This window comes from Thalassophryne amazonica, chromosome 2, assembly GCF_902500255.1.
Source record: "Thalassophryne amazonica chromosome 2, fThaAma1.1, whole genome shotgun sequence".
NCBI lineage: Eukaryota > Metazoa > Chordata > Actinopteri > Batrachoidiformes > Batrachoididae > Thalassophryne > Thalassophryne amazonica.
In genome coordinates this window covers 103,713,336-103,734,083 of record NC_047104.1, presented here as the reverse complement: position 1 = coordinate 103,734,083, position 20,748 = coordinate 103,713,336, and the positions used below count along the sequence as shown (strand labels likewise).

The window sequence follows — 20,748 nt, the reverse complement described above, 5'->3', positions numbered from 1 at the left end:
CACTTTTTCGGCACATTGAGACAGACGTGCGGAGGAATTCCGCGCGTCGCGGTGGAGCCACATAGCGCAAAGCAACGCCGTGATGAAACCTCACAGGACATGTTCTGGCATGTCCAGCTCATGCACAATTTCTCGGATAGTCACATGACTGAAAAGCCACCGAAAGCCGTCTGAAAGCCATCTGAAAGCCGTCCTGTGAGACCAACACGGAGGTGCTTTTGTCCCGCGCCATGAACGGCTCCGTGGCGCATCCCTCCGCTTCTCTTTCCATGAAAAAAACTCCTGTAACAGTGGAATGTGCCGAAAAAGTCTTGATGTCCACGTCTTCTGCCATTTTTGTGGAAGTCAGATGACATCCCGGATCAACAAAGCCTTCACGTTGGAAATGATCTGGTTGTTTCAGCGGGGTGTCAGCCTGTCGATCGGCGCTCGGAGTGCGCCACACTCTCAGATGCTGTGGGCGGTCTTTAAACCGGCTTAATCTGTGTAATCCCCATAAAATCGTCCCTGAAAGCCATCTGAATTTTCAGAATGGTGTCCACCTGGAGGTCTCTCACAGTTTCTGGAAAAATTTGATGCAGCAAAGCTCCAAATCATTCAGACATTTATTCGTAATAAAAATCCAACGAGAGGGGTGGACCACTGCTCACACAAAGCCTGCTCACAGGCGAATGACGCAACCGACAGGTGTGAAAAAACTCACGCATGCGCACGAAGGTTCAAGCTTGGCTGATGCAATCACACGTGATTCAAATCCATATGGTTTTGCAAAAAATTAAAAAGGTCGGATACTTTTCTAACAGACCTTGTATATGTATATATAGTCACAGAAGACCTAATATTTTCTGTCACTAAAATACAGTCACAGAAGATAAAAAGTGTGTAGAATAAACAGCTGAAATGCACACAGACAGCCATGTCTGCTGCCTGATGTGCACCTGAGACCGCTAAAAATGAAGCTGAGTCAGAAGTGCAGTACCTGGACTCTCCACTTGAGGCTGGCTCCAAAGCAGTGCACTTTCCCATAGAACTCTGTGTTAAAATGTTCAACTTTAGACCACAAATCAACATGTTTACAGCCTGGTACAAAAAAATGGTTTTGGTCTTTACAGGTAGTTTCCTCTTCCGTGACAACTGTACGGCGTGAATTTTTTCTAAGTTGTTAGTTTAAGATGTTTGAAGCTATAAAGTTCTGAAACTTTGGGGCCATGGTCGCTTTGAGTGACAGCTGCTGAGCAGAGCATCTCCGAATCTAGTCTTTAGCTTAAGTGTTCACTTGATGCAGCTAGTAGCGGAGACTGTGTCTGCTGTTGTGCGGTGAAACGTCCTAATGGATTTATTTTCATTTATATAGCGCCAAATCACAACAGAGTTGCCTCAAGGCGCTTCACAAAAGTAAGGTTTAACGTTACTAACCCCCAGAGCAGCAGTGGTAAGGAAAAACTCCCTATGAGGAAGAAACCTCAAGCAGACCAGACTCAAAGGGGTGACCCTCTGCTTGGGCCATGCTACAGACACAAATTACAGAACAATTCACAAAACAAATATACAAGAAATGCTATTGGTGCACAGGACAGGAGGGTTTTCAGCACAAATACCACACCCATCTCTGGATGGAGCGGCACCTTAAACAGAGACAAAAAAAAAAACAAAACAGGCATCAGAAAGAATATAATTGCCAGCATTAAACAACAAGAAAAACAGGATACTAAGGTGATCGCCGGCCACTAGCCCTAAGCTTCACTAAAAGACCCAGAATTTAGGTAAAGTTCAGGCCACGGCACGCTCCGTTTCCTAATAAATGAATTAAAAGAATAAAATGCGCAGGACTATAGGATGCCAGTATGCTAGCCATACGAAAGGGAAAATAAGTGCGTCTTAAGTCTGGACTTGAAAGTCTCCACAGAATGGATCAGATGTTTCTGTTGGAATATTCACACTGAATGAAATTCTCATGAGATTTAATGTTGTATGGTAATGGTGTTAGCACTTTTAGCAGCCGTCAGTAGCTTCACCCATTAGGTCCACTTAACGCATGATTACTGAGGAAAATACGTGGCTCATAACTTTTAATATCAACAACAAAGAAAAAACATTAGGAGAACCACAGCACAGTGCCCAAAAATATGATTTAATAAACACCCGAACAGAGGTTAAGTGATTCTGACTCTACGAACAGGGTGTGTTCAAGCATCTTTTGTCATATGTGTTTCACTCCCTTTACGTACTAATGAGTTTTGTCATTTCGATTCAGTGAACATGGCACTGTACAGAACATAGCTCAGACACGGGCTTCATTTTGACTCTTCCAGGTCTCCATAGAAAACCAATGGGTGACATCATGTAGATTCTGTCCAGTATGTATACAGTCTATGGCTGCAGCTCCACACTCACTGCAGGGGGAAAAGTCTGCTCCCACCCTGCTCCTTGTCTGGTGATAAGAAACATGACCGATTCTGGGATTATATTTGTTATTGGTGTCAGACATTGCATCTGTCACAATATGACACAATATGACCCGACAATCCATGCTACCTCTGGACTGTCAGAGTGTCCTCCATACACGTATTAACTGCGTGTATGGAGGACACGTTGGCTTGATAACTCACTTGAATAAACTACTGAACACTCTGAGAGAATATATATATATATATATATATATATATATATATATATCATGTTGCTTCAACAGTGCTTACACATGATACTGTATTACCATGTCAATTCTCACATCACTTTAAGGAAAAGCTAGACCGCAAAAGGTTAAATTATGCATAGACCATGCATAGACCTTTCTCCATAGATGTAGCTTTATCACTGACTGGTAGCAGAAATGTTACAGAGCACCGCACAGTGCTCGCTGATGTCATTTGGCAAAGAGCCAACTTCAATAAAGAGAAAACTTGTGTAACCCCACAGTCCATGTCTATACAGACATGTGCTCTGAGAATAGCTTTTTGGCAGGGTCTGAAAAAGGTTGTGAGAAAGTGAAGAAACCACATTGAAGAATAAAAACAGAGCCAGATGGCGTTGAAATGGATGAGGGGGAAGTTTTAAAAGAAAGAAAAGCAGCATGATCTGTCCATAGAAAGAAAAAAATATTTAGTAGCTGTGTTCCACTTTCCTGTGCATATCAGAGTAAACCCAATGAACCCAATGAATAAGGTAAACGCAATTAAGTCCATAAATATTTGGACACTGGCAAAGTTTTTTTTTTTTGTTATGTTAGCAATTAAGCATAGCTCATGGTGATGATCTTGTTGAGGTTAAACACGTCCAAATCACATTAACTGTTTTGATAGCACTCGTTCACTGTGATTTCTTCTTTTAAGAGGTATGAAAGTATTTGTATAATTTGCTGAAGAACGGTTTCACAGCTGTGTGTATTATTTCCTCATTATTCTGTTGACAAGTTTGCAAGGGAAAAAAAGGTGTCAAATTAATTTCACGTGTTACATATTGTTCAGACTTCAGATAATCAATTATGAAGCCAATGGAAAGAGTACAGAAAAGTGTAATAAATCTGTTTATTATATGGCTGCAATGCTACACATGCTCTGACTGGCTGATCGAGATGGTTCAGCTGCTGACTTGTCAATGAATTATTGAGACAATAATCCAAACAACTGCGAAAGAGATGAGCAGCTAACTGGCCAATTATTTCTGATCCTTTATTTCAATTTTTAATTTAACCTTTATTTAACCAGGTTAATACCACTGAAATGGAGATCTCTTTTGCAAGGGAGACGTGGACAATTATAAAGTTTCCAATTCACCTAACCTGCATGTCTTTAAATGTGGGAGGAAACTGGAGAACCCAGAGGAAACCCACACAAACACAGGGAGAACATGCAAACTCCACACACAAAGGCCACAGTTGGAATCAATACCTTCTTGCTGTGAGACAACAGTGCTAACCACTAATCCACCGTGCTGCCCCTTTATCAAACACAGATCACACAGAAGAAGAGCTGTAATTCTTAGACTATTCACAAGATGTGAATGTAATGACCCTCACATTAAAGCCAACAGTCTACACTAGAATCTCGTTAACATTAATTGCTTTCTCTAGTAATATGCTGTAAGGGAGAACTCAAGGGTCACAAAATCTGTCAATACTGAAATATGTTTAGATCTAATGGTGTACACAACCATGTCAGGAATCTTCGCAATCAAGCTGTGCCATACAGTAAAATGGAGCACGGCAATGAGCCTGCACATCACTATACAAGGGCTCACTCTGACCCCATGTTGTGTCACAAGTCCATTAAACTGAAGCAGCGCCGTAATGAGTGCCCGCTTGGAAAATGATATGTCTGCATAGCTGCTGATGTACTGGAGGGTACTAATCTACTGCTCTGATTACAAGTGTGCAAGTCTATAACGCACTCTCAGACATTATGTAGGAAGTAGACACACCTCAACTGCATATTGCGATTGTACATTTTGGGTACACAATGCACTCTCTAGACAGCGTGAGACATGGAACAATCTTTAGGAACAACATCAGTATCAGTTTACCCTGTAAAGTGGAAAACTTGCAGTCTCGTGGCACTGCTTTCTCGAGGGAAACGATTCTCTGGATGAAATTTCGGTAACAGCTTTGTAAATACAGTGTCAGCACCACAATCTGTGTCAATTCTGGGGATAGTCTGGTTATGACCGCATTGAAGTGTATTTCTGGAGTCTTTCATGTGAAGAATAACAAAAACATGGGGCCAAAAATGTATATGTGTAACTGGATCACAATTTGAATCATATTGTAAGTGATGAGGGTCAAACCCATGTCTGACCTGAAGGGATTAACACCCTTCAATCAGTATCAACTCTTCCAGATCTGGATCTTATACTCTCTGATTCTCAGCTGAAAGAATTTCTTACCATGGATTTTCATAAGAAAACCACACATAACAAAAAGTGAGGCTATGGAAAAATATGACATCATCACAGTCAAGCGATACCGTTAGGTCCATATATGTAGACATTAACATGTTTGTTTTATATATATATATATATATATATATATATAAACAGTAAATTGAGCAGTAAAAAAATGGATCAAGGGTAGGACGAAAAAATCAGAGGTTTGAACAGGTCTAATAGGTTGGCTGAGTCTGTCCACTTTAAACATTTTACTAAATTCAACAATGACAGACACAAGACCAACTTGAGCAGCAACAAAACAAATCAGTCAAAGGTCAGTCAAGGTCTATTTAGGTAGCTACACATGAAAACTACGTCTTCTTTATCAAATGAGAATCAGAAGGACAACTCCAGAAAAAAAAAACACGTCAATGAACATGACAAAATGATGTGGTTGTGCATGATACAGCCTCAGTGAGACAGACAACTGAATCATAGTTTCACTGTTGCCCAGGATGTGATTCATCAGCCTCAGAACATATCACTCAGTCATACTCCATTTATCTCATCACTAACTGCAGATGCTTCTACCACAATCTAGCTTGCATCCCCAGCAGCCCTGTGGAACAAACACAAATGACTTGTATCATTCAAGTTAGCCTCTAACATCACTCAAAAGTGCCAAAATCCAAGGCAATGTTTGTGAATTATCTAAGGCAGCCAAGGTCAGGAAATGTGTGGAGACTTCTGGTCCACTGTATGAGTTGTCTGTTAGATGGGGTACCATGAGACCAAAACATGGCTCATTTCCCACTGCTGTGGCTGCTTCTCAAATGGAACATCTGACCTGTAAACCACTGCATAACTGTGGTGGAAACCCCCAGTCCAACAGAACTAAAGTTTGAAATCACTGGAGCAGCTTCAAACTCCTTCAAAGACGAGTCTCTGGAACAAATCGAGTTTTGCAAAACAATACTCAGTGCTGGATGAACAATGAGCTCTTTATTGGGGTTCATATCAAAAAGTATCCCATGCACTTAAATGGTGATTTTGATGAGAACTCCCAAAACAACATCACATTCTCAAACATAACACTAATGAGTATGTTACTAATCACTAATTGGCAGATTAAATCAGTGTGACGTAACCTCGCAGAGCAAAGAAAAGCAACTCTTATTTGGTCACTATTGAGAATTTATCATCAACGTCATTCAGTATGTGAATAATGACTGTGTTGCAACTCCAGGTTTCAGTGTGAGACACAGAATTTATGACGATCAAGTTAGAGACACACACACACACACAGTTTCACCACATTAAGTGCGCACTAGGGGAACTGGCAGCTGGACCGGGCAGAAAGCCTGGGGTCATTTGCTAGTGGAAAGGAATTTGGCTCTTCATTGTGTTCAGTACTTCACACACTTTAGTCGTGCATCCAGAGAACTATTGAGTTGATACTGTTTACAGTGAAATACACAATCTGTTCCTAAAAGAGTGAAGCCAAATCCCAGATAATCAAAACTTTAACAAGAAACAGATCTCTTTAAACAGTCATTTGTACCCAGTTGAATTAGTATAATTAATAATTATTATGCAGCTCTTTATTTATCTTTTTTGTTGTTTTTTGGCTTAAAATACACAGTAGTCAGGAAGTTTTCAGTCAACCAGAGAGAGAAAGCTCAGGTCTGGAAGCATTCTCTGGTTCCAGGTCTTGCTGCATACAGGACTCTACAGAACCACTAAGGATCCTGGATGGAAAATACCCATGCAGACAACCAGTTCATTCTGATATCATGAAAGAATCCATTTTTCGTCTGCAGCCAAAATGAAACATGAGCATTTTCTTGGCTTTCTCCAGCTGCTGGGATCCTCAACACTGAGGCACCTGGTTTCAAGAAATGGGCCACATGGCCAAAATGTCATAGCTGATGTGCCCTTCCAACGCAAGTGATACACCTCATTTTAGTCTCCCAAATTAAACATTCATTTAACACAAAGTCATTCCAATGGTACCCAAATGATCCTTCAAAGAGACCTAGGACTAAAGTACAACAACCCAGTAAGACAGGAAGCACCAGGACCCTAAAGACTTGGAGCTTCATTTTAAACCAAAGCTATCACCAAACACCCCTCTCCAGTAACCTCATGGGTCCATAAGTTCTTCCCAGATATCTCGCAGTCTCAAAGAGTGGGGACTGAGAGACATGAATGTCAATGCTTCAATAAGTGAATGTCTCTAAACATTCAATACTTTCACCGCATACACATACACTTCTGCTGGCCGAGTCCATCAGAAAGGGAATCTTTGACAGCCTGAATCTTACTCTTGATTCTGGACAATCACAAACCCAGTCACTGTGAATCCTCACTCAGCTTCGCAATGGTGCAAGAAAGAGCAAAAAAAAAAAAAAAAGAGTCAAGCCCTGAGTCTCATGAAAGTGGTTTGAAAACTACAAGATCAATAACGGACCAAAATCTCTCAAATTTTTCTGTAATCCACACCACCTGGGGACATTTCTTCAGAATGACATGACTGGCAAAGGTAAGTGGTCCTGCAGACCAGCATTTAGCCTCAGAAACTAACACAAACTTGTTATAATCTCAACGCATACAAAAGTTATCTGAATTTAGAGAATCTCAGATTTCAAAGCATCACGGATTAATGCCTCATTTCTGCTTAAAATGGCCTCATTTCTGCTTAAAACTGACTTTAGAATGATTTAAGAGGTTTTATCTTGTCGTCTGATGGTTAATAATCCCATTAATCCATTTGATTGCTTTGGGTAAAGACAGTCCATCCACAGAGCGTCTGAGCTCCGAAATGATGTATGCGCAGTGGAGACAGGGCGGGGGGTAGACCGTTTGGTCGGCTCCCCCTCGGAGCCTCTCTCCATAGCCTGATGTGCACCTCCCAAAAATTGTAACTACATGTCGAGACGACAGAGACCACGCAGAGATTGAACAGGCTATGACTGATCGACTAACGACATCATTTCCAGAATCTCACTTTTTTGGTTTCACAATCAACGTCTTTGAATGAATGAATGAATGAATGAATGAAAACTGTTTATTTCGAACATTTGATACAACAACAATTACAAGATAGATCAGTAAAGACAACAACAAAAAAGTTCCTACTGTGTACCCAACATGTCCGTTGTGGGGAAGAAGGGGTAGGGATAAATAAGCTGATGCTTCACCCTACCCCTTCTTCCCCACAACCAGTAATACCCTTTGCCACATATACACATAGATTCCTACACACCTAAACCGATATCAATATATATATATATATATATATATATATATATATATATACATATACATACACATATATATATATACATACACACATCAACATACATACACATATACATATATACACATATATATACACAAACATAAATATACACCTTCACATACCTACTTACATACAAAATACTATATATTTACAAGCCGAAGGAAAAAACAAAAACACCCTAACCCTCATTACCCTTCCTCCTCCCTATACCCAGAAAAAAACATATTTTTGTACCGCTGTTTGAACTGGTTCATGCTTGGACATTGCTTGAGCCCCACTCCCAATCTGTTCCACATCCTCACCCCACAGACAGAAATACAGAAACCTTTTAATGTTGTTCGTGCCCACTGATGCTTTAAATTAAATTTCCCCCTCAGACTGTAATCCACTGATCTGTTAAAAAACATATTTTTAATATTTGCTGGAAGTAAATTGTTTATTGCTTTATACACAATTTGTACTGTTTGAAAATGAACCAAGTCTGTGAATTTTAAGAATTTGGATTGTAAAAATAGTGGATTTGTATGATCTCTATAGCCAGTATTATGAATAATTCTTATAGCTCTTTTCTGCATTACTGATAGTGATTGTGTTGTACCTTTATAAGTATTACCCCATACCTCTGCACAGTACTGTAAATATGGTAAAACCAGTGAGCAGTAAAGAATGCGGAGTGAGTTGTGGTCCAGAATATGTTTCGCTTTGTTTAGAACTGAAATGCTTCTTGACAGTTTACTTTGTATATGTTTTATATGAGTCTTCCAGTTTATCTTATCATCTATTATCACCCCCAGAAACTTATTTTCATGTACCCTTTCAATATCTACCCCCTCGACTTGTAACTGAACCTGTATGTCTGTATTACAATAGCCAAATAACATGTATTTTGTTTTACTTAAGTTTAATGATAATTTGTTTCTGTCAAACCATATTTTCAATTTTCCCATTTCTATACTGATCCTCCTCAGTAACTCCTGCAAATCCCCCCCTGAACAAAAAATGCTTGTGTCATCTGCAAATAATACTAATTTTAATATTTTGGAAACATTGACAATATCATTTATATAAATTAGAAACAGTTTTGGACCCAATACTGACCCCTGTGGGACGCCACAAGCATTGTCCAAGCATGATGATGTATATTCCCCCAACTTCACAAACTGTTTTCTGTTACTTAAGTAGCTTCTCACCCAGTGCAACACCAACCCCCTAATCCCATACTGTTCAAGTTTATTGATTAATATGTCATGATTAATTGTATCAAAAGCCTTTTTAAGGTCTATAAATATTCCAACTGAATGTAATTTGTGGTCTATGGCGTTTGTAATCTCCTCAACTGATTCTATTAATGCAAGTGATGTTGAACTATGTGCTCTGAATCCATATTGACTATCAGTAAGTAATTTATGTTTATTATGAATTTGTCTAATCTATTATTGAATAACTTTTCTAATAATTTGGAAAATTGTGGAAGCAAAGAAACAGGTCTATAATTTGTGAAGTGGTGTCTATCCCCAGTCTTATACAGCGGCACAACCTTAGCTATTTTCATTTGATTGGGAAATTTACCGGTTTGAAATGATAAGTTACAGATGTATGTTAATGGTTCTACAATCCATTCAATGACCTGTTTTACCACCACCATATCAATTTCATTTAAATCGGTAGATGTTTTATATTTACAATTATTCACAATGTCTGTAATTTAATTTCCATCCACTGCTGTGAGGAACATTGAACAGGGATTTCTTTCTATAAGATTATTATCCCAATCCTCAGATTGGGAATCGGGAATTTTTTCTGCCAAGCTTGGTCCAATATTTACAAAAACATTATTAAAACCGTTGACTACCTCATCCTTATTTTCCTTCTTGACATTATTATCAATGAAATACTGAGGGTAACTCTGTTTTTTATTACCATTTTTGATAATGCTATTTAATATATCCCATATTCCTTTAATATTGTTTTTGTTATTATATAATATGTTACTATAATATTCCTTCCTACATACCCGTATAATATTAGTTAATCTATTTTTGTATTTCTTATATCTATTTTCTGCCTCTTTAGTCTTTAGTTTTATGAATTCTCTATACAGTGTATTTTTCTTATTACATGCATTTCGTAACCCTTTCGTCATCCATGGTCGAGCTTGGATTTTTTGTTTTCTGTAGTCTTGTTTAATTGGACAATTTTTATCATATAATGATGTAAATATTTGTAAAAAAGTTTCATATGCACTATCAACATCACTTTCACTGTATACCTTTTCCCAGTTTTGCTCCTGTAAATCCTTCTTTAGTGTGTTCATGTTTTCCTCTGTCCGCACTCGCCTGTATTTTATTTTCTCCTCTGGCTGATTCCGCCGATGGTTTCTATTATAAACGATGAAAACTGGTAGATGATCACTAATGTCATTGATTAATAATCCACTCACAGTGTTATTCTCAATATCATTGCTGAATATATTATCAATTAAGGTAGCACTATGGGATGTAATTCTGCTTGGCCTGGTGATTTTTGGATATAAACTCATACTGTACATTATACTGATAAATTCATCTGTTATTTTATGCTTATTTGGATTGAGCAGATCAATATTTAAATCACCACAAATGAACACAGTTTTTTGATTAGTTTTTGAGAACATTTTTCCCATACAGTCAGTGAATGTTTCAATACTAGATCCTGGTGCTCTATATATACAGCTGACTAATACATTTTTGCTTTTTTCTTCACATATTTCAATAGTTATACATTCTAATAAGTTATCAATCACAGTTGTCATATTGTCTACTATTTTATAATCCATGTTCTTATCCACATACACAGCCACTCCTCCTCCACTCTTATTTTTTCTGTTTACACAATTAAATTCATATCCATCCAGTTCAAAATCCATTCCTTTATCTTCATTGATCCATGTTTCTGATATAGCAATTATGTTAAATATTTTTTAAACTGACTTAAATATTCTTTAATGTTGTTAAAGTTTGCATATAGACTTCTGCTGTTGAAATGGATTATTGATAATTTGTTATCCGTTCTAATGATCCGATTAAACTGTTCATCTGTATAATAGCAACAACTGTCATTGATATTTGAGAAGAAATTATTGTCCGGGTCTATATCGTGCTCCAAGTCCAGTACATTGTGGTCTGTGTATTTAAATGTTCTCAGTTCTACTTTTCCATGATCAGCAATCCTTTGAGTTATATCCTTCTTGTCTCCAGATGTAGATGAATAGGTAGTAGATGAATAGGTTCCTCTGGTCTGTGTCATGGTGTTGTGATGTGTTTGTGTCCTCATACCTTATTGGTCATATTTGTCCAGATCCTCGCTTTAAGAAACACTATTGTTCATATTTGTCCAGCTCCTCGATGTTCCTTATTGCCATGACTTTTGCTTGTTCTGGTGATCCGTTCAGTTTGATGAATATTTTACAGTTTGAAGTCCATGTGTGCTGGATTTTTCCCTGTTTCTTCAAGAAGCGTGCTTTCCTGGCGATGTCGGCATTCCGTTTGGTGAGATGTTCATTGATGAATACGTTTGTCCCTTTCAGTTTTCTTCCTTGTTTTAACAGTGCTGTTTTGTGTTTTCTGTTGATGAATCTCATGATGACGGTTCGTTTATCACCGTCATTTCTCCGGGGCAGAGGGTGGCACGCTTCAATGTTATTTAAATCCATTTCTATACCTTTAGATAGGAGGAAATCAGCAACCTGTTTTTCCACAGAGCTGACCTCCTGTTCACTGGGCTCCCCTCCGCTCTCATCTGTTACCGCCCGTGCGTAGGACCGTGGTTTGATGTGAAGACCTGTGATGATGACGTCGTTAATTCTGGTGTACTGCTCCAATTCAGCCACTCTATTTTCCAGCTGCACCAGATGCCGGTCTTTCTCGGCATTCTGGAGCCGTAATGCCTTCACCTCCTCCACCAGATCCATGATTGATTTCTGTTGCTGCTTCACAACAGAAATCTCCTCTGATAGAAAGTCCAGAGATTTTTTAATATCGTCACCTTCCTCCGCTGTCAGAACCTTCTTAGGCCCCATGGTCGGCTTATGAGCAGCTTGTCGATCGCCGATGTTAACAGCCTGCGTTGTTTGTCACCGGGATGGATCTGCAGTGCGCTGGTGCCGCGCGGCCTCGGTGTTTCCGCGCTGATGGATCCGCGGTGGCTGCACGAGGCCTCGGGGAAGCGGCACTCGTGACGCGCGGCTCTAATGACGCAGCGCGCGGCCTCAGTGAATTCACCACGTTGGGCCTCGGACGTTGTTGCTGTCCAGTCGCGGGGCTAAGTTGCCGGTTGAGGTGGTATTCCCACTGTCCGGGTTGGCAAACACCGGCGTGGCAGATGGCAACCACAAACACCACCTCTGAAAACTCAGGTACAAACTTTTTGCAGCTCGCTCTGACGACACGCAGCTCTGACTGACTGTGACTGAGGGGATAATTATCCCATGACTTTCATGGGATAATAGGCCAGTCTTCACAAAAAATGTTGCACCTCCTACTGTTCTGGTGGTGAACTGACTCCCACCAACTCCGATGGAGACCTTTGAAAGGTGCACAACTGCATCAAAGCAATTGTGTGTCCATGGAGTTAAGGAGTAATACAAGCATGAAAAGGCATTAACTGTGGTGTTGTTGAGTATCTTGTTTTTTGGTGCTGAGTGGATAGCATGAATTACAAATAAATTGGATTCTTTGGCATATTATTCAATCTTCTCATCCATGTTTGCATTTTACACTTGTCAGAGTATTTGCAACAATATTACATGGTAGACCAAAATACAAAATACAGGTCACATATTAATATAGACACAGCTACATATCCTACAGAAAATTGAAAAGGTGATGACAACACAACTTATGGACAAGATGTACGTTATGAGACACTTGCGTTAGCCACCACAGCCAAGTGACAGATGCCAGCTGCTTTGTCTACCCTCACATATCATGTGATGTTCTGCGGAAATGAGGTAACACGATGAAGAAATGTAATTTACAAATGTCATTTGTTGGGGCAGGTGTGGTAGAAATTCAGTACAGTACTTCTATAAAGGCCCAGAAATATTCAAGGAACTGAACCTTTATCTCAACCTAGCAGCACAAGACTCACGTCCTCCAATTTTTATCATGACATGTCTAGATCTTACATTGAGCTCTCGACAAAAAGATCAAAAACATCCTGTCTCACAATGTTAAAAAAGATAATCTCCTTATGACTTCTTCCTCGTGTAACAACAATCCTTTCTACAAAGTGTCATGTAAATAGGTTGATTAGTTTTAAACTACTTCATTCATTTTTGATACCCGTTACTCCAATCAAGGGTCATGGGGAGCTTGGAGCCCATCTCAGCAGTCATAGGGTATGAGGCACGGTACACCCTGGACAGGATGCCAGTCTATCGCAGGGCAACATATAGACAGACAAACTCATTCACACTCACACAAACAACTGTCAATTTGGTCACCAATTCACCTAACCTGCATATTTGTTTAGAAATGGTCATAAGAAAGAGTACCTGGAAGAAACCCACATGAACACTGAGAGAACATGCAAACTCCACACAGAAAGGACCAGGCAGGAAGCAATCCCACAACAGTAAGCCACCGTGTCAACTTTTAGACTACTTCTTATTAACAAAAAGGAACTGTGCAAACAGAGGAGACAACCCATGTTCATGTCCTTCTTGGCACTAATAAATCATGCACCACAAACCTTCACTAAAACATATATTAACTGTCTTCTCAGGCCACTGTTACATCAACCATAACCTTCATATGTGTACATATTTGCTCTGATTATGAGCACGGTCTTTTCGATAACCTCACCCTTCTTGGGTATCTCATGACTTTGAGATACAGATAACGCATTTCCTATTTACTGCCATGGAGAAGGTCACGCTTTTGATTCAATTTGTCCTCAGAATTACTCAAAAGGTTATGCACCAATGTTTATTATTCACATTGGCACTGAAAACCAATCACACTTTGTTGTTCTGAAATTTGTATTTAACCCTCTTCTTCTCAAACACTGAAAGGTTTTTGATCAGAACACGAGTTATTTGTGCACCTGAGGTATGTGCTCTGCTGTAGTTTGTATTAATGCCTGTAGTAACAACAGGAATAAAACATTACCAACATTCTAGTTCTTGGTACTGATACCAGAAGGTATCAAGATTTTTACAATTACGTGATGTAATTTATTTCAGAGGTTTACAGTTGTGATCATCACAGTTGCTTCCGCTGTGCCAGTGCTAAAGCAAAAACAAACAAACAAAAAACCCCTCATGTAAACTGCAAAACACAATCAACCTCTTCCAAAAGAAATCAAATAAAAATGTAAATACGTAAAATTTTCAATGTTTGTCTCTGTAATATCAACTTTGCGGACAAATGGATATTGTTGTGGTTTTTTATGTGTGTAACAGATACTATTGAAAATAATGATACTTGCGACAACACTAGCCAGAACTGTGAGTGATATAATCAAATGATTTTGCCCTAAAACCTGCCACTTATATTGGATATCAAAACATTCACATTGAAAAACAATTAAAAGCTTCTCAATACCACATAATTTAAAATAAAGTGCACTAACACACAATATATCTATCCTTTAGCATAAAAACTAAATTCTTCTTGCATGAACTATCCCATGCTTTGGTTTTACGTTGTAGTTTTTAGTGTTGTATTGATCACTTCATTAATCACTGATTATTATCCCTATTTGTCTTTATGGAATCATTTGCCTTTTTAAAACATACTACTTTAATTAATAAAATACACATAATTCCCCATTAATACTAACAAGAATGAAACTTGGGCATCTTTTACTGATATAAGTCAAGCAAAGCCAAGTATGGGAGCATGCACTGGTGCTGTGCTTTGCCACAACCACACAACAGAACCACACTGGGTTCTTGATGGCAATCCCACCAGTGATGAAAAACCATCAGAAACCGCAGTGCTGCAAAAACACTAAGGTTCTTAATACTTTCTTTACAAGACTATACATGTCTTAGTTTTGTTTGTTTTGACACAGCATTTAGAATTACTGTAAATCTTTTAAATTGTATTTGGTATGATGTTAACTGCAGATGATGAACACAAACTGTATCATCATCATCTTTTTCAACCGCTTATCCGGGTTCGGGTCGTGGGGTCAGCAGCTCGAGCAGGAGACCCCAGACTTCCCTTTCCCGGGGCACACTGACCCCCTCCGACTGGGGGATCCCGAGGCGTTCCCAGGCCAGTGTGGAAATATAATCTCTCCAGTCCTGGGTCTTCCCCGGGGTCTCCTCCCAGATGGATGTGCCTGGAATACCTCCCTAGGGAGGCGCCCAGGGGGTGTCCTTACCAGATGCCCGAACCACCTCAGCTGGCTTCTTTCAATGCGAAGGAGCAGCGGCTCTACTCCGAGCTCCCCATGAATGACCGAACTTGTCACCCTATCTCTAAGGGAGCCAAATTGTATAGGTAAATAAAAATGATTCATATTTAATATTTCCTGCACTTCCTCACAATGCTACAGAGTGCATATTCTTCAGATTGAGTTTAAAGTTTGATCTGGACATCAGCAAACAAACGGCCGGATTACTGTTGTCTCCTGTTTCTGGGTCACTCATAAATGTGTGCACTCTAATGTTTAAAATCACATAGGTTCCTCAGTATTCATGGAATCACGCTGTGCCTGTAGTCAGAGACCAGGGGTGCACTGTCAGTAGAGGCAAACCAGGCAATGGATGAATGAATGTAATGGACTGTCAATGTATTGTAAAAGGGGGTCCCCAAACAGATAAGGCCACATTTTGCAATGATAACTATAAATCCCATTACAGGTCCTATGAAGGCCTGAAACAGTACTACACACCCACACACAACTACCATATGTGTCATGTCGCGCTACCATACGAGAGCTGCACAAACTTTCACTGTGGCTCTGCAGAGACTCCGTTTCACTGAGCTGTCTTCTCGCAGTACATTTTCACTGCTTAATAGCTGCCAGCCCTTCAATCTGGTTCACTTCCTGTAGTTATTCTCCTTCCCAAAAGTGAAGTGAGGGACAAAAGGAGGATTTTTTTTTTTTCTTTTCTAAAGATAAAAAGCTCTCTGAGGAGCGGTGACTCTCCTCTGCATTAAAACAATAACTATTGTGTGAGTGATAGACCCACATAGTCACACTCTTAAATGAGAGGAAAAAAAGGAATTTGAATCTAAACTGTGCGTCAGAACCCACACAGGCTGACACTCATTGCAGATTTTGCCTTCATTCCTTGCACACTGTGGTTTGGAGACACTGCGCTGTGGCACTCAGGGGTTCGTGTTCTGGAAAAAATTGAGTTTATCCCAAATATCAGGGGAATTCCCACAAAGCAGGTATGAATGTATTATATGATGAGCTCTACATCAATATACAATGTAACATGATAAACTGACAATGAATAAATGGGTTTGGATGCATATCATCTGCTATCATTGCAGTGGAGGACGAGAGAGATGTTTCAACAGGCTGTTTACCTAGAGAAGCATGATCCTGATTCACCTTGAATCTCTGTGCCAACAAGCCTAAGTGGCTCCAAAATGGGACATGATGGGGTGCAGTCTCAGAAAGAATTTCAGTAGCTCCACTGTATCTCCACAACAAAAACTGACATTATAGCACCAACAGCATCCATGAAATGTTGCGTCTGTACTGTACTGGGATCATCTAAGTGAGACACACTAGCAATGCCTTATGTGAGTGGGGGAGTAGGGTGGGCCCGGAGTGGCCTTCTTTGCCTGGTGCTCCCTGGTGTCCAGGATTACCACCGTCAGAACCAGCAAGGGATCATAATGAAACGGACCCCATTTCTATGCCTTTCACAGCCAGTGCCCTTACCTACTATGTCCTCATAGGCGTTCTCTTCTAAAGTGCTTTTGGAACTGGGCCGACTATGTGCCTCTGTGGTCGTGGTGCCATTCTCTGTGGGCGAGGATGGATATGAAGATGGTAGGCTCACAGCATCCTCTGACTCACACGATTCTCTAAAATGAAATAAAGACAGTCAGAACAGAAAATTCTGGGAAAGATATCATGTGCACAAAATTACAGGAAGAAGGAATCAGTAATAAGACTGGAGGCGAGACAAGCGCAGAGCGAAACAGTCCAGATTGTACTACAATAATCCAGATGGATGGGTTTTGTTTCTCATGTTCTCCAGTGGCAGAATTCAACCACCGCAGAATTCAAATATTTTTGTTGGAATTACATTAAAGGACATGTTGTACAGAATTCATAACACATATTAGTCTGTGCACTTCTTGTGAACAATCTGAAAGCTATACACCAATCAATACAAACAGCTACAGACTCTGGCAAAAACAAAGTACTCATTAGTATGCGTTTTTCTGTGTTTTCCAACAGTGTTTATGTCACTCTGAGCAAATGTCCCAGCGCGCCGTTGAATGGAATGTAGACAAACTGCTGCAACATAAGAACGGAGCTGCAGATTAACTGCAAAGTTTACACAAGTGTGATGTCGCATCATGATGACTCATTTTTAAAGTGATAAATGTGTTAATTTGGATGCAGTCACGGCAAAAAAAGAAAAAAAAATTAAGACTTGCAGGGGTGAAGTGTGTCATCTCCTCTGTACCGAGCACTGAACTACGCAGAGCGCACAATACTCATGCACATCCGCTAGCTAGTAGAAAGTCCATATCTCCTGAAAATAACACTGGTCAATAAGATTTTTCTTGCATGGAGTTTTTCAACAGATTTTGGGTAACTTGGGGTGCTGAATCCGAATCTGATCACATCACATTTTTGAGATATGAAAACATATTTCTTGTATCAAGCATTGAAGCAAAAGTTGCAGTCTCGCACAGCTCTTCAGCACCATAAATGATATTATAGTTCTTGTTAAAATTTCTCGAACCTGGTTTAAAAACTATGCTTTTGAAGCTGCTTTTGTACATGATTAGTGGAATCAAACTGGTGAGTGAATGAGCAACCTTTGCGTAATCCATCAATATGGAACATGCAGATTATAAAAAACGTGATATGATAGAGGAAATCTGAGCTCAGATTCAGATTCAGCAGCCCAAAATGACCCGAAATCAGTTCTCAAAGTCCACGCAAGAATTTTTTTTTTTTTTATTGACCAGTGTAATGTCATCCCAACTTTTTCCAAAGTAAGAAATACAGCTACATTTTCAGGCAGCCTGTAAAAACAGCATTGTGGCAGAGTGTCAGATACACGTGCACACAGCCAGGTAAAAAAAGCATCATGGAGAGTTCCACGTGTGCATTCACGGTGGCAGTTATAGGGGGATTAAAACAGTGCTGTCCTCCAGTACAGACAGCAGACTCTACCATTTTTTTCATCCATTACATACTGACATTCATTCAGTCATGTTTCCTTCAAATTGCTAGGTACACTGCAGGAAAAAATGGCAAGCACTCAGAAACACAAAAGCTAACATTAAGGGCCCCTTCACACATAGCACGATTGAAGCTGACTAGCGCACAAAGGAGGAATTGCATGGCAGTCGCTGCCTCTAACACTGCTACAACTATTCATGCACACCAGCAGCCGAAAGACAGAGAGTGCCCTGTGAGAGCCCATTCGATCCCTCTCATGGCAGGTGCCGGCCAAATTCCAGGTGACACACACGAACATCCAACACCGCTCGCTGGACACTTAGAAAATATGGGGCCATTCGTGCTGTCAGCACGAGAGTAGATAGCATGCGACCACTTTCAAGCTGGCTGTGGAATTTGTCTAAGTGCCCCCAAGACCCATGGATTTGCCAAGCAACACACATGTGGTGTGCCAGAGTGTCGGCTCCTCCCTCAACACGTGTCGTGTGTGTATCGTGCATGTGTTGTGCACTCCCACCGCCCCCCCCAACATATGTGGCGGGGGGGAGCTCACTTGCATGGAATGCTGATATGTATGTACGGATGTGAAGCAGCCAGGGATGTCCTGATCCAATCACATGATCGGAAATTGGGCCCGATCACGTGGTTTCACACTTGATCGAAATCGGACGTTGCATCCCGATTAGGAATCCGATATAGATTTTATCCTCATTATTTTGATCAGCGCTATTTCAGGCTCATTACTGCAGATTAATGGGCCTTTCACATGTCGGAAGCGTCAGAGGCGTGAGACGCGTTGCTTTTTAGAGGCGTCAGAAGCGTCGCTTTAGCTTGGCTTTTGACGTGACGCTTCTGACGGGAGTGCGCATTGCCACTTGTCGGCAGGCTGACGTGGTCAAAGTTCAACCCAATCTTTTTTTTTTTTAAATGAACAAAAGAAAAAACATAAGTTCAACCGGACAGAGGTGGGGGGAGTTACGCGCGCAAAGTTTCTTTCGCAGAACTGCTGTTTGTGTGTTTATGCGCTCAGCCTGATGCCTCGATGGAATGACAAGAGGATGATGGACACTTTCCCACCGAAACTCTTGCTCAGTCATCCTTCCGTGCGCAGCAGGACCCAGTGCTGACCAAGTCCTCAGGACGACGATCTGTCATCTGATTAACAAAAATAAAAAACAAATTGTCCTGTGATCGTTTGTATGCAAAACGGAGCAAGAGATGGTGTGCGAACGAGCGATGTGCGCACTCATCACATTTAGGAGCGCGTCTTAAAGACCTTCCATCTTCATTCACGTTCAATGCGCTGCTCTGAACTTGTTGAACACTGATAAAGCATCAGAGGGACACTGAGGACTGTCAGGACACAAATGTAAGTTGTTTTTTTTTTTCCTTTTACTTTTCAAGTTCACCTTTGGACTTTCAACGCTCTGAGCTGTGACGTAGCTTCGCGCTGTCCAATACGAACGATGAGTCGGGCCAAAACATGGAAGACTAGTGGCAGAAACCACTGATCTGTACAAATGGTAAATGGACTGCATTTATAAAGCGCTTATCCATCTGCATCAGACGCTCAAAGCGCTTTACAATTATGGCTCACATTCACCACGTTGTCAGGGTGCTGCAATACAAGGCGCTCACTACACACCGGGAGCAATAGGGGATTAAAGACCTTGCCCAAGGGCCCTTAGTGATTTTCCAGTCAGGCGGGGATTTGAACCATAGATCAGACCATAGATCAAAATCCTTGGAAATGTTTTTTGTTGTTGTTGTTTGTTACCTCAAAATTTCTGATTACTGTTTAAAAAAGTTTAGAACACTTGTAATTAAAATAGCTAAATCAATAAATGGTTCTTTAAAAACCTTTCATCTATAAATTAAAACCACCTGTTATTTCAGATTAGATAATTTCTTGTTTAACATAAGGAAACTTTGACATTTATTTTTAGACAAATAAAATAACATGGAAATTTGTACATTTTTTAAGTCTGGTAGATTATTACTTGATTGTTCAAGCTACCTTAAGGAGAAGTGCACTGTTTAAGTGATAAATAATAAAATAAGGTGATTAAAATGAAATTATTATATATTTAGCATTTGTTCATTGTTCATTCAGTTTTTTAAAGTATCAGATCGGGACTCGGTACTGGCAGATACTCAAAATCAGATGACTCGGAATCAGATCAGGGCCAAAAAAACCTGATCGGGAC

The 20,748-nt window shown here is 40.1% G+C and overlaps 1 protein-coding gene across 7 annotated transcripts in view; it reads right to left on the bottom strand.

Moving 5' to 3' along the window:
- The window catches only part of dennd2b (DENN domain containing 2B), a 189,901-nt gene that overhangs the window by 81,261 nt on the left and 87,892 nt on the right, over window positions 1-20,748 (bottom strand). For 5 of the 7 annotated variants that reach the window (XM_034191010.1, XM_034191028.1, XM_034191003.1 and 2 more), the window contains one exon: window positions 17,057-17,202. The exons of the other annotated variants lie outside the window; for them this stretch is intronic. In XM_034191010.1, coding sequence (XP_034046901.1) covers window positions 17,057-17,202 — 146 coding nt within the window. The remainder of the gene's footprint in view (window positions 1-17,056; window positions 17,203-20,748) is intronic. 7 annotated transcript variants of the gene reach the window in all.